We start from the raw sequence: 13,800 nt of genomic DNA on the forward strand, positions 1-13,800 counted from the left end.
GAAGAGAATGAATATCTCCAGTGCTCAGACGCTGTGAGGAGCAGAGTGTGATTCGCACACACAGTCATGTTGAGTCTACTCAGTCGATCACCATGACAGTGTATGAATAACTTTCCAATTGCACCCTGGCACCGAGTGCGTGGACGGTGCAAGTAACGTGTGTGTGTGTATGTGTATGTGTACTTGTACTCTGAAGATTAGGACCTCAGTTGTCTTCAGGTTTAGTTGTAGGAACCTCTTTGCCATCCAGGTTTTTACATCAGCGACACAAATGATTTTAAGATGCTTTTATCTGTTTTGAAGGTTAAGCTCAGTGCTCATTTACCTTTTCATTACACATTTAAGTTTTAAGTCAATTTAAAATCATATACCTTCTACTCGTTAGCACTGTAACAGCACTTCTCTTCCCAACACTGAACTTGTTTTGGGACAAAACGTTATGTGTATGGTATATGGTAAAGGAAGTGACCCACATCCGACTGACGGCTCAGACAATTTAAACGTGCAGTCTGGCGTCTGTGACTGTTCCTGTCTGGTCTCAGTGTTATCACTTTTCTGGTAGGTGAAGCAGCCTGTCTGTTCCATCCTTCTGTCTCACTCATCCCTGCCACAGGCCCTCTTATAGTGAGGAAGCGGAGGAGGCAGAGGGGCTGAATAGAGGGATGAAGCAGATGAACTGGACGGGAGGAAATGATTCAGGGTGAAATGGCGGGAAGTGTCAGCTGCACAGACAGGAAACAGAGTCTTTTCCTATCATGTTATCATGACAGGGTCCAGCCTTGGGAATTGGATCAAAGAGATGCACCTTGCTTTCATTTGAGTGTCCTTGCCTGCATCGCCTCCTTCACTTAAACTTTAGCTATTTGCTGTATCCTTAGTATTCTTTCCTCTTAAACTCAGAGTTTGACTGAATATACCAAAGCCTGCTGGTGGAAATTCCTTGGCTTTTTAAAAGTTTGTCCAGTGACTCAGCCAGGCGAACAGAAAAACGCTTCAGTGAGCAAATAAATTTTCTACAAATGAACAAGCCCCTGAAATCACCTCCTCTTCATACAATTTTCCAGCGTTCAAGTGATGGATGGTGTTCATTTCCCACCTTAATTTGCTGCCCTCTCCTTCTCATTAGTAGTGATTCAGAAATTCATGTCTTTTAGACAGGCTAAGGCCATAAAGTCCATCTTCACAGGCCAAATATAAGCAACTTACACTAGCCTCATTTAATCTAATAGACAATGTTTTGAAAAACAATACTGCATGGTTTGGCTGTAATGCGTCAAAGATGGCGACGATAACGTTCTCGTCCCTGAGAGACCGCTGGTCTACAGCTCTGGAGGACAGCATGATAAAAAAAAAAACATGGAAAAATGGTGCTGACCCACTGGAATAGGCAGCACACAATATTTGTTTTGCTTATTGTGGCCTGGCAAAGCTCAACAGAGAAAGACAATTTCACATAAAACTGAATAAAGCATGATGGATAAGTGTTCTCTCTTGATAAAACTGGGACCATACTGGACAAATGATGGCTTTGCGTCCAGTCTTTAAACTTAGAAACCACTGCATATACACTCAAAAAGCTGTAAACCTTCTACTAAACTATCCAGAAAAAAGCGTTTCCAAATAATACCAGATGAGAACTAGATCTCACGGCCCCACTTTATAATGCCAACTTGTTTACAAGGTTTAGAAGCAGACAAGACACTACACTGAAAACTAACCAGCTCCACAAAGTTTCCTGACTGAGCCAACTACTGGGATCAAACATTCTTGGAAGATATCTGTTAGATTTAGACTGACTTTACACATTTTACAGACATGCTGCACATATAGAGTACGTCTATAAACACTGTTTATAATATGACCTTTCTGACTTACAGTGCATGTGATGACAACCATGTAAAGACATGCAGCTGCTCCATAAAGCTGGTGCCAGTGCATTTGTGTGTGAATAATGAGCATGAATCCATGTGTTTTCTTGGTGAGCTGGGCACATTAGGAGTCAGTGGAACCCACCCCACCTGCTAGTCCAACTAATACAGATTTGAGCCCCAGACACACACTGGTTGGCTGAGCAGAAAGCTCCTTTTATCACAGTAAGTGCTTAACACTGGCAAACTACTCCAGCATGTTTTGACCCAGATTCAGGCAAACCAGCACAGCACTAACCAACAGTCAGGTAAAAACATTATTGTGGATAACAGCCACATTCTTTCTCTCAGTTGCCTGAGCCAGAGATATTCCCCTCTTTATCCTATTTTGCTCCATCTCTCAACTTTTCTTTCATCACACGCTGCCCATCTGTTTGAATCTTATGTAACTATATAAAGGCAGACTGACACAGTGAGGCTGCCAAGTCCGGGTTGGTGCTCAGTGTTGCTGTGTCAAAATGCGGCCCGCCTACAGAGAGCAAGGAAGGGTTTTATCAGGCAGCGCATGGGCATTTTTAACTGGGCATTACAGTAATTTCTCTCCCTGTATTTTTATGGTGCACACTCATATCCACAGCAAGGTAACAATGGAAAAAGGCATAATTCCTGGATCAACAAGACTACCAGCAACTAACAGAAGAAAATGAAAGGCTTATTGCGTTTAAGATATTCGGTGATGTAAAGGGCAAATGCATGCAAAGTAAATAAAATTAGCAGGACAATGCATTGACTTTTTCAGAGTAATTACATTAAACAGCTGGGAACTGAATATGATTCAGTTTGTAGGAGTTGATGTGAACTACGTCTGCCTCAAGTGCAGTGCAGTGGTTACTCCTCGTTTAGTGAAAGTCATCAATCAGCTCCTCTGCACAGTAGTCAGGGAAATGCTGCACAGCTACAGGGTGAGTAATGCCATCAGCTGCCAGGTTACCGTGTCAGACATGAGAATGAGGAGAGGCAGATACTACAGTGTGGTGCTGGGAATCATCATGACAAAGTACTGCACTCCTAATGCACTAACAGTGGGACTTCTATCCTCATTTACTGATATGACATGATTCTGGGTTATATGGGTAAAGTAAAGCTACCGTGGAAGGGTCGGGTATCAAACTTCAATACTTCTTGAGTGCCGAAAGGAGTCTGTAAATTTAAATATCAACCTGTCAATTTGTGAAAGTCTTGTGAATTTATCCTTTGGTCATATATTTCTCAACTTTAATATGATACTAATTTAGCCTACTTTATTCGACCATGCACTACTGCTATGTTCTTGGAACCCTGTTGGTGTCATGACACCATTAAATAGTGATGACTCAAGGCCTTCATTAAACAGGGAAAAGGTTTTGAAAAGAAAATATGCTTATATACCATGTTTACCATGGTTTAGGTATTGTTACAAAAAAGGTAATGTGTTGGCACCAGCACCAAAAAAACTTCAAAGTGTCCAACCCTAAATGATTCGGGATGCTTCAAACAAAAAGCTTGCCAGATCATCTAACTGGCAAGATCATCTAATCTCTGTTTTGGATATGGACACACAAACAGTTGTGTAACAAGTGAAAAAAGAGAGCTGAGAGACAAATTCAATCCTTGGCTCCTTTCTCACCTCTGCACAACTGGCAAACACGAAGTGAAGTGGGTGTTAATGTCAGATCTGTGGTTTTAGAAAGTTAGAGAAATGGCTGTCCACAGACGCTCAGTAGCTGATGCTGGACAGGTGACGGTGGAGGGGGTATATGAAGCTGTCCAACATGAAGTTCACACTAGGTGAAGCCTGCATAAGAACAAGGCCATTCAGAGCATTGAACACGTTTGCCTTTTGATATGGCTGAATGGCACATTAGGGCAAAAAAGTGAAAAGAAACTCCTGAAACAGAAATTATTTTCAAACCTATGTACATTGATGCTTTAAAAATAGTGTGACATACTAGGTGAAAAGACAGACAGCAGAGAGACAGACACAGACAGAAAAGAAGAGTGCTGGAGGAGAGCCCTGTCTCTACATGCACAGCTGGTGGAAAAATGTCTCTCTTAATGGATCCCAGCTTTCTACAGCACTCAGAACAGCCAAGACTGGCCAAGGGAATAAAAAATGGTATTATTATAATAATGCTGCAATTACCAATTATCCGCTCTCTCTTTCTAACACACAGGCACACATTCACACACATCACAGACTTGTGCACACATGCACACACACAACAAATTTCCCCTTGAAAACTATAATAAAGGGAGAACAAACACATGAAGGCACGTGTAGGGGCAGAAGCATAAAATTACTAGTTACATGCTCTCATACACATCACAACAGTCCTAATTCAGCAAAGTCACACACTGAGACAGTTGCCCTACAGTTCAGCCAGTGCACGATGACAGGCCTCGTAGATTAGCGTTAGCAGACCCATCATTTATGTAGTTAATGAAAAGAGATGACACGCTTTCTTCTCTTTCCAGTCAGATGATAAAAACCCTGGAGATCAGGTAACAAAGTACAGACATAACTTCCTTGATCATGAAAAGACACACAGTGAACATCAGACTGAATCAGATGGTTTCTGGAGTACCCGTCAATGTGCTCTGTCTCAGTCTGTATCTGCTAGGCTCATTTATGTTTCCAAAAAATCTCAGCTCTGTGTAGGCTACACATTATTTTCCCATTACTCATTCATCTCTACAGATTCTGAGCATGCAGATGCCATACTGGGAAAAAATACCAGAGTATTTTTACTGGCTATGATGAATTCAATCTTTTATTTCTTTACTTTTAAATCGATAACTGCCAACTTAAAAGCCAAAGCAAAAGTATGCCCTACTTTTCTGAAGTCATCTTTGATTGATGATTTCGACTACTACATCACTTGATAAACCACCCAAAAGATTCGGAATGTTTGTGAATAACGATAAGGCACCAAAGTTCCCCCACAAAGCTTTTTCTTGGTATTGCTCTTTAGCAGCTGGGACGCAGCCAGCAGTCCCCTTATCAGCACTTAACTAAGGAGGGTACGCTGAAAACCTGCCCTCAGGGCCAAGCTTTCAGCACTAAGCTGGAGAATACGTTCCAGGCCTATTCGATTTAAACAGGAATGGAGTGGAGGTTAAACCTGTCTGAACCAGGCTGAAGTTTAGATGATCAAGAATGCAATTTATTAATGTTTTTCTTTAACACCACATCACTGATTTTTAGCAGAAGATGCTGCAGCAGTCAGCAACAAGCTATCCATCCACCCATCCATTATCAACCACTTATCCAGGGACTGCAGGTTTAGTAGAATCCTGCTCCCCAGCAATGTTCTCCAGGTTCTCCTGGGGGACCCTGAGGTGTTCCCAGGCTACTGATACTGTATATAATCCCTCCAGCATGTTCTGGGTCTACCCCAGAGCCTCATACCAGTTGGATGTGCATGAAAAACCTCCAGTGGGAGGCGCCAGGGAGGTATCCCAGTCAGATGTCCGAACCAGAACAGCTGGCTCCTTTCAATGCCCTGGAGCAGCAGCCCTACCTAGAGCTCCCTTTGGGTGTCCAAACTCTGCACCCTATCTTATTCACGATCACATTCTTTCAACAAGCTGTTTGCTTTGCTTTCATGTGTGACTGCATTTGAGTCAGTGAGATTTTAATCTGTTTTCTGATTTCGGTGCATCATTATAACATCTGTCACCCTGCCATGATGTTAGCCATTTGTTCTTTAGCACGACAGCAAAATAACAAGAGGTACATTAATTATAGGCTGCAGCATTTCTTAACAAGTTTGTAGACCCAATTGAATTTTGTCCAGTGTGAACATAACTCAGTATCTAACAATGCTCCTGACTGTAGGCAGATCTGAGCCACAAGCTGAGGTGTGTGTTTATACAGGACCAGCCCTATACCACCAACACTGCTTTTACAGCTGGGTTGTTTGGACTTGACAGATGAACTGTGCCATATGTCCTGGGGGTGTGTGTGTGTGTGTGTGTGTACACGACTGGGAGTCAGGCAGCTCAAACCAGAAACAAGCTAACATTTTGACCCTTTGTAATCCTATAACCCCCATATCCCTGTATCTACAATGAATTCAGCCTTACAAACTCTAATGCTTCTGCTAAAGAGCCAAAACTGTCAGGAATAGTGAAGATAAGTAAAAGGAGCTTTGGACAAAACATTACCTGTAACACTCAAGCAGTTCAGCACCCACAAACCTTGACCTAAACTAAAATTCTTGACCTCTCTCTTGTTATCTGTTCCAATTTTACAAACAATTTCTAAGTGGTGCAGGTATTTTACAGATTGTGTTCAAGCATACGGTATATGGGTTTTATGTGCTTACATCTGTGTGTGTGTATTTGTGAATGCACGGGCTCATTCTTCATGGTATTTTTATCACTGGAAACTCATGAGAAATAAGCCGGCAAGCCCTTCCCCTCACTATCTGCTGGTGTAACTTAGAGGAAGCAGGAGCAGCAACAGCAAGGCCACACAGGGGCTCATTAACATCAGCCTTACTGAGCCATAACCGCTGCCTGCACACACAGCAGGCTGCAGGCTAAATGGCACAAACACACGCAATACAGATATACTGTACTGTACTGCGCTCTGGGTCTTTGTATTAAGATGCAAGAAAATGAGAACATGAGGAAAAATTAAGAAAAGAAATTATACACACATACAGTATGTGCAGACCTTCAGGCTCACCAGACTGACATACATGCTTCAGTGGCATCAACTTTATAGTCACTTGACATTGACTGACATACACGATGACATACATGATTCAGTGGCATCAACTTTATAGTCACTTTACTTGCATCTTCCAATCAGACTCACCGCTGCCCTTTGGAAGGCTCCTTTCGTGAAGGTGCCTCCTCCTCTGTAGTTGATGGCCGGAATCTCCTGGTTGAAAAGGGAACACTTGTGCTGGTGAGACTTAGGCGCCGAGATGTGGTCCACCCTCGTCACTACATGGGTCTTGGACGAAAAGGTGACCAGTGCCACCCGTGTGTTCTCTGGAGCAACAGGGAAGTCAGACAGCATCTTGCGCACGAACCTCAGCTCACTCAGGAAGTTATTGGCCCCCACGCTGGACGACTCATCCACCAGGAAGACCAGGTCCAAGCAGGCACTTTTCTCACGCAACTCGCGGACGTTTCGCTTGAACGCCTGGCCGAGACGCTCCACTTTGCTCTCAGTGCTTTCTGACAGGTTGCCGGCTAATGAGGAGGAAGTTAGGGTTGACATCTGCCTGGACCGGCGGGACTGCAGCTGTGGCTGGGACTGCTGGGCAGCCGGCCAGGCTGTGGTCCATGCATCCAGGATGCACAAGACCAAAAGATAAGTAGTCCATGATGGTGTTAAATAGTACCTTTGAGGAAACATAGTGACAGTCAGTACAACACCTGCACTAAAGAAGGGCTGTTAACAAGAAAAAGCACGACGTGGATCCCAAGAAGAATTCAGTTAAAATAATTGTGTCCTATGCCTGTGTCAGTGTCCAGGAACATAGCAGACAGCAACAGTTTAGTGCAGAGTTCCTCAAATGCATTGCTAGATCAAGAGAAGGATTCTTCCACTTTCATTCAAAATGTGCCTCTGTCCAACTGTTTCTTTATCTCTCCAGTGGAAAAAAACATGTGGTCCTGTCTGGAAAAATGTTTGGGCTTGTCTGCAAGGTATGAGCCTGCTAGTCTTTTCTACAAAAATAAATCAGTGTATCTGGCTTTTCCCTTGCTTTTAGTACAGACTGTATATGTAAATGTATTGTTTAAAGCGTCTTAGGAGTGTATAAATCTACTAAATATAGCCTTTCTTTTCCCCTTAGCCGGCCTCTTCTATCTGTCAGTCAATCTTTTTGTCTGTGGATCAAATCCAAAAACTGCCCGAGCTTCTTCAATTCTCTTCAGTCCCAGCGTGCTGCCCCTCAGGCTCCTGTTTGCCTATGTGACGCTTCTGCCTGCACTGTCAGCCAAGCTCCGAATGCTCGTTCCCCTCTTCTCCCCAAATCATTTAAAAAAAACACAGAGGAGGAGGAGGGAGAAAAAAGTTGAGAGACAGAGAGAGGCTGAGGGGGGAAAAGGGGGCAGTCCAGTCATGGCCGTGAAGTCATTTTTTTACTCCTCCTTTTCTCTCACCTCCCCCTCTCTCCCTATCTCTTTTTGTCTCTCACCCTCCCCCTGCTTCCCCTTCTTCTCTCTGTCTCCCTGTATCTGTCTCTCGTCCTGACAGTGGAGTGAGGTTTGATGTCAGTGCTGCGCTTCGCCTGTCAGCTTGTCAACATTCCCAAAGAAAACATTAGCAACAGACGCTGTGATCAACTCCTTATGTCCACACGTGCACTGTGCACGTAAGATAATGTCAGAATGAGATCAACCTAAGGGAACGAAAGGTGGAATAAAGTTAAGGGCTAAGAACTATTAAGGACTAAGAAACTACTTAAGTTTTGAGGAAAACTCAATGTGTATCTCAGCGTAAGGAAGCAGTTAGGTCTGCTTTGGATACGTGCTGTCAAATCATCACACTTTGGTAGCTATAATTTCCTCCCACTCATCTTAGCTCTGTCTCTTCATGCATCTTGTTCAAGAAATAAAGACTGCTTGTCTACAGTCTCTTATAGCCTCTCTTTCTTGCTCCCTCTCTGTCTTGTTTTCCTTTAGAGATTTTATCTGTAACCAAAACAAAGGCAGCCGGTGTTACTGAGGCACACTGTGCCTATTAAACCAAAGGCCTGAGATTTACAGCAGAGCTGGCTTCACGGGGAGCTGCAAAGCCTCAAGAAAGGGTCTGAGTTTAGAGAGCCAGAACAAGAGAGGACAAGGAAGAGAAAATGAAGGAATGGAAAAGATGAAGTGAATGAACAAGAAAGAAGGGGGATAAAGATGCATTGCACGGCCAAAGGTATGTGGACATCCAACCATTACACTGTAAACATCTCATACCAACACCATGGGCTTTAAGCTACTGTTATAACAGTCTTAAAAGTGGTGACTGGGAAGGCTGTCCACCAAATTTTGAATACAGACTAGAGGAGTTTGCTTCTAATCAGCAACAAAACTGACGGGGAGGTCAGTATTGGTGGGGTGCACAACCCAGCTGTGTTGGAAAGGGGTGAGAGCAGGGCTCTGTGCAGCCAATTCAATTTCTTCTACACTTAAATGGGGAAGCTATGTCTTTACAGAGCTCCTTTGTACATGGGGGAACTGTCATGTTGAAACAGCAAAACTGTCACAAAGCTGGAGCCAAAACGTTATTGTATGCTGTAGCAGTTGTCTGGTTTTAGCATTGTATGAACTGGGTCTGCATTACTTTATCTATTAATCTGATAACTACTTTCTTAATCACTTATTTGGTCTATGAAATGTCAGAGAATAGTGAAAAATGTCCACAAAATATCCCAGAAGCCAAGGTGACGTCCTCAAATGTGCAAAATCCAAAGATCTTCAATTTACAGTATTGGCAGAAATGCAGCAAATCCTCACAAGTGAGTAGCTGGAACCAATTCATCTTTGGCATTTTGCTTGGAACAATGACTTAAACAATGAATCCATCATCAAAAACTATCATAATCAACTAATGAAATACTTTTTTCAACTCCAATTTGAACTAAGAGGTCAGTCTAAATCACAAAAACAGTCACCAGACCCAAAGTACACAAAGATGCGTTGGCAGGGGTGTCTACATAGATTTGGCCATATGGTGTATAGAAAAAAAATAAACAATAAGAAAGTAAAGAAATAAAGGTCAAGAGGAGGAGGCTGAAACAATAAAAGCAGACAGCTGACAGAGGGCATGTGTTTCCACCACAGCAGTCAGTCTTATACTATGAGCCATGATGACACAGCTCAGGCACACACAGTGAATATTAGTCTGTATAAGTCAGTGTTTGTTCCTCTCCCTCACTCTCATTTGACAGCACCAAGAACTGGGAGAGTAGCATCACACAGACCAGATAAGCTGGATAGGAGAGCAGCTGAGACACACAACCAGACAAAAACACACACTCTGTCATTCTCACACATGCTGAAAGGGGGATGAGCACAGCTGTGACTTCCTGCTTTTTGGCAACAGAGACCTCTCACCAGACTTTTATGGGGGTCCCAAGGGAGACATGGGGTGGTGGATGAAGAGGAGGTTTGTGTGTGTGTGTGTTGATGGGAGGTTGTCTCTTAATATTTAAATATGTGAAGGAGGATGATTTAGAGTGCACTAGTGTACAAGGCTTGTGTGATGGTATCTAGATGTTCTGAGTACAGATATAATAATATTAATATATTTTAAATACCATGTATCTATATAATTTCTATTACAAGAAATGGTCAAAACCAAGAGCCTGAAGGCTTTCATATCATTTCTTCACTGTTATGGTCATAAAACAGAAACACAGTCTTCTTCTTCAGGGTAAAATGTGAACCAAAGCCACACAGGATGGGCATCCACCTAATTAGCAGAGTCTAAACCACTAAAAATCCAAATAGAGAAGTGGAAATTGTCATTGCCGGGGCAGATAAAATCAAACTAAATACAAAAAGACAGAGGAAAAATATGTGTTCATTCAGTCTGACAGATCTGATTTAAAGTCTGCCTTCCTTAAAATGCCACACACATTTAAAAACAAACAAAAAGTATCTGTGGGACGCATGCGTACACCGGATGAAGGATTTGTGTAGTTTCACAGACATACAAAAAAAAAAAAAATGCAGAAAATGCAGAGAGGGTGCACTGATGCTGTTCCTTGGTTTAACAGGCACACACTTGGACAAACTATTCTTCATCACATCAGTGGTGCCAACATACAATGGCAAGTTAACAGGCAGTTCAACATCAAGAGCATCCTAATATTTTCTCTCTGACACACACACACACACACACACACACACACACACACACCAGTTCTCTCACCTGTCTGGTATCCCGAGGAGCAGCAGATATGGTATTTACAGGTGACAACACATTCCTCGTATTTCTTGGCATTTCGGACCTGAGGGATCAAACACATACCTCAGCAGGATGACAATCTTTTCAAAACATTCCTTCACTTCTCAGTTTGATCTTAAACCAGGTTAAACATTTTTCTGTGTGTACGCAAATGTAAAACATTGATACACACAACTGAATCTCAATATCCAGTGGATTTGCAGGACATGTGGACTGTGATAATCAGTATTATACTGAGTTTACTGATGTTGACCCATGTTTCATAGACTAAATCAATAACAGAAAAGTAAATGGAAAATCACAAAATTAAACAGAAAATTATAAAAACATTTAAGTGAGAAGTCAGAGGAGATAAGAAAAAAATGATTTGCCAAGCTCGGTCGAGGTAAAGGCTACAAGACCATCTTCAAGCAGCTTGATGCTCCTGTTATATTAAGAAGTTTGGCTAACATCCCTGGATGTAGCCACAAGAGGAAAATGGACCCAAGACTGAACAGAAGGAGAGTTCAAATGGTGGAAAAAGAACAAAAGAACACTTCAAAACAGATAAAAGCTGAGCTCCAAGATCAAGCTACAACAGTGTCCAGCTGCCCCATACTGCATTCTCAAAGTGGCTCAGTGGAAGAAAAGCCAGGAAAATCCCCCTTTAGAGAGAGAAAGAAAAAAAAAATGCAGTTTTCAAATGCACGCTGACAAGCCACAACCCATTGGAAGAGTGTCCTGTGGACAGATGAAACTAAATCAGAGTTTTTGGTAACTTACATCAGCTTTATGATCAGAGTAGAAAAAAATGAAGCCTTCCTGCCTTGAGTCTGTGCAGGGCACAATGAAATCAGAAGGTCAATGAGGTATTCTGGAGAGAACCCCAGTGTCAGAGAGCTTTACCTCAGTCAGATCATGGCTCCTTCAAAAGGATAACGACTATCAACTTCTATGAACATTTTTGTTTTTAAATGGAAAGATACCATCACTTTCAGTCTAGTTGCACTGGAACTACAGTTATGAACTTCATTACCCATGTGTACTTGCTTAAAAAAGCACAGCTGTGTTCCACTGGGTGCAATTATAACCACTGGAGCCCCCTTAATATCAATGTCACAAAAAAATAACACTGTTTTTAAACTCCACAGGTGACTACATTTAGATATGTCATCACTCTACATCTACCGCAGGTTTAACTGACTCTAATCTGAATAACTTTCATGACATAAAAAAAAACTCCTGTTTGCCCACATTTTGTTTGTTATTTGAAGTGTAATGTAGTTAAATGAGAAATGCTTTATTCTTGTATTCAAGGCTTATATCAACGTTTGAAAATGTTACAGAGCTCGTAAAACAACCCCCAAAAAAGCCACCTCCAGGAATAACAAGGCTTTTATGAGTGAAAATGAGCATTTAGGAAGCTTAAGGGTTAGCTAACTAATTAACGGTTTTGTAGCTAACCAACACTAGTTAATTAGCAGCGCCAAACTAATGTAAGCATTACAAAGTGTGTTTACTTGGCGGCAACTAAAATGAGCTATAAATGAGAAACCACACTCTTTTGTTAACTTTATCCACGCCAATGAATTGTATAAAAAACACATTTAAATGTCAGTTACCTTTCAACTGTCAGCTGTCCTTCTTCCGTCCATACGATGAGACTGTTGCATTACACTGCCCCCTACCAACGACTGCCTGTCAGTGCACGCTGGGTAGTGGCTGCACTGACGCAATGCGGCCGCTAGGTGGGGCACTAATGTAAGTCTGTGGAAGAGCTGACATGAACCAGCTCCAGCTTAGCTTTAGTTTTTTAATGAAGCTTTTAAAATCCTTTAACTATAATTGAAGAATGAGTGTCATTATAGATTCTTTCTTAATTTAAAAACACTAAGATGTATCCCTCTAAATTCATTTGGGATAAACAGGCGAATTAGCAAAACTGATAACTAAATTAAAAATTAGTAGTTTCTTCTACATATTTTAGTTAACTGCTAGCTTCATCTTCTTGTTTTTGTTCAAGGAAACATCTCATTTGAGTTCATTTGTGGGGTTTTATAGTTTTCACAACCCTAAAGTCCTAATGAGTAAGAAGTTGTTTCCAGTAATGTAATGTGGATGTCTGTGTTGGTGTTTAAATGCAGCCATGTCAAGGGAGTTTCACCAAAAAGAGAAGTAAAATGTCTACTCAACACCAGATATCACGTTGTGCTCTGATTAATAGTTTCATAAATCAACTCAGCAGCTGTCAAAGTACTATTTTGTAAGAGCTATGGCTCTGCATGTATGTGACTGTGGCCCTTGTTTCCTGCAGTAACAATATAATGTAAAAAGAAAATTCACTCTCAAATGGCAAGCAGAGTAAAGTCAGTCCATGAGCCTTCTGATTTGACATGTTTTGTAATTTTAATTCGTTTTAAATTGTTTTAAACACTGCAAATCAATGCTTCCTTTAGCAGTTTTTTTTATCTCTGTAGTATATTTATATTTATTAATGCATTTTAATCAAAACTTGTATACAAACTTTAGTCTCAGGTGCCCTGAATCCACCAAAACAGCTGATTTGCACATTTGAATCTGTCCCCACAGGCTCCCAGACTGATTACCACTTGAATCCAGTTCATTTCTCCTTATTAAAGGTCCAGGGACTAATGCTGACAATAGAGTTCGGGACAGAAATGCACTGGAGTTTGTATAGTGTGTGTGTGTGTGTGTGTGTGTGTGTGTGTGCGCGTGTGTGTGTGTGCCTTTGCACAGTCATCCAGAATATCAATATGTCTACATGATCAGAAAGCATTTAGTTTGTCTATGAAGCTGTGTATGAATTTATGTTTGTGTGTGGTTGCGGGTGAAATATAAAGCTTGGTGAGGTGGCAGAGGTAAAACTAATGGATTTATGTTCAGTTGAGGCTATTTATAGCCTGGGTTGCACTCACATGCTGCATAAATATTTTACCAGGCCACCAAGCCTGCAAAAAGTGACGTCCT

General features: G+C 41.7%; 1 protein-coding gene and 1 long non-coding RNA gene across 2 annotated transcripts in view; both read right to left on the reverse strand.

Annotated features, from left to right (window-relative positions):
• The window catches only part of svep1 (sushi, von Willebrand factor type A, EGF and pentraxin domain containing 1), an 82,808-nt gene extending 74,537 nt beyond the window's left edge, over positions 1-8,271 (reverse strand). Inside the window, exon 1 of the mRNA XM_020624589.1 lies at positions 6,733-8,271. Within this exon, the coding sequence (XP_020480245.1) occupies positions 6,733-7,281 (549 nt within the window). The 5' untranslated portion in view covers positions 7,282-8,271. The remainder of the gene's footprint in view (positions 1-6,732) is intronic.
• Positions 8,272-8,365: 94 nt separating this feature from the next.
• Positions 8,366-12,497, reverse strand: LOC109974434 (uncharacterized). Its single transcript, XR_002276964.1, has 3 exons — positions 12,435-12,497; positions 10,798-10,876; positions 8,366-8,564 (listed from the first exon to the last, which is right to left on the reverse strand). It is a non-coding gene; the product is annotated as an uncharacterized LOC109974434 (long non-coding RNA).
• Positions 12,498-13,800: the final 1,303 nt, after the last annotated feature.

The sequence above is a fragment of the Monopterus albus genome, unplaced genomic scaffold, assembly GCF_001952655.1.
Source record: "Monopterus albus unplaced genomic scaffold, M_albus_1.0 scaffold333.1, whole genome shotgun sequence".
NCBI classification, from domain to species: Eukaryota; Metazoa; Chordata; class Actinopteri; order Synbranchiformes; family Synbranchidae; genus Monopterus; species Monopterus albus.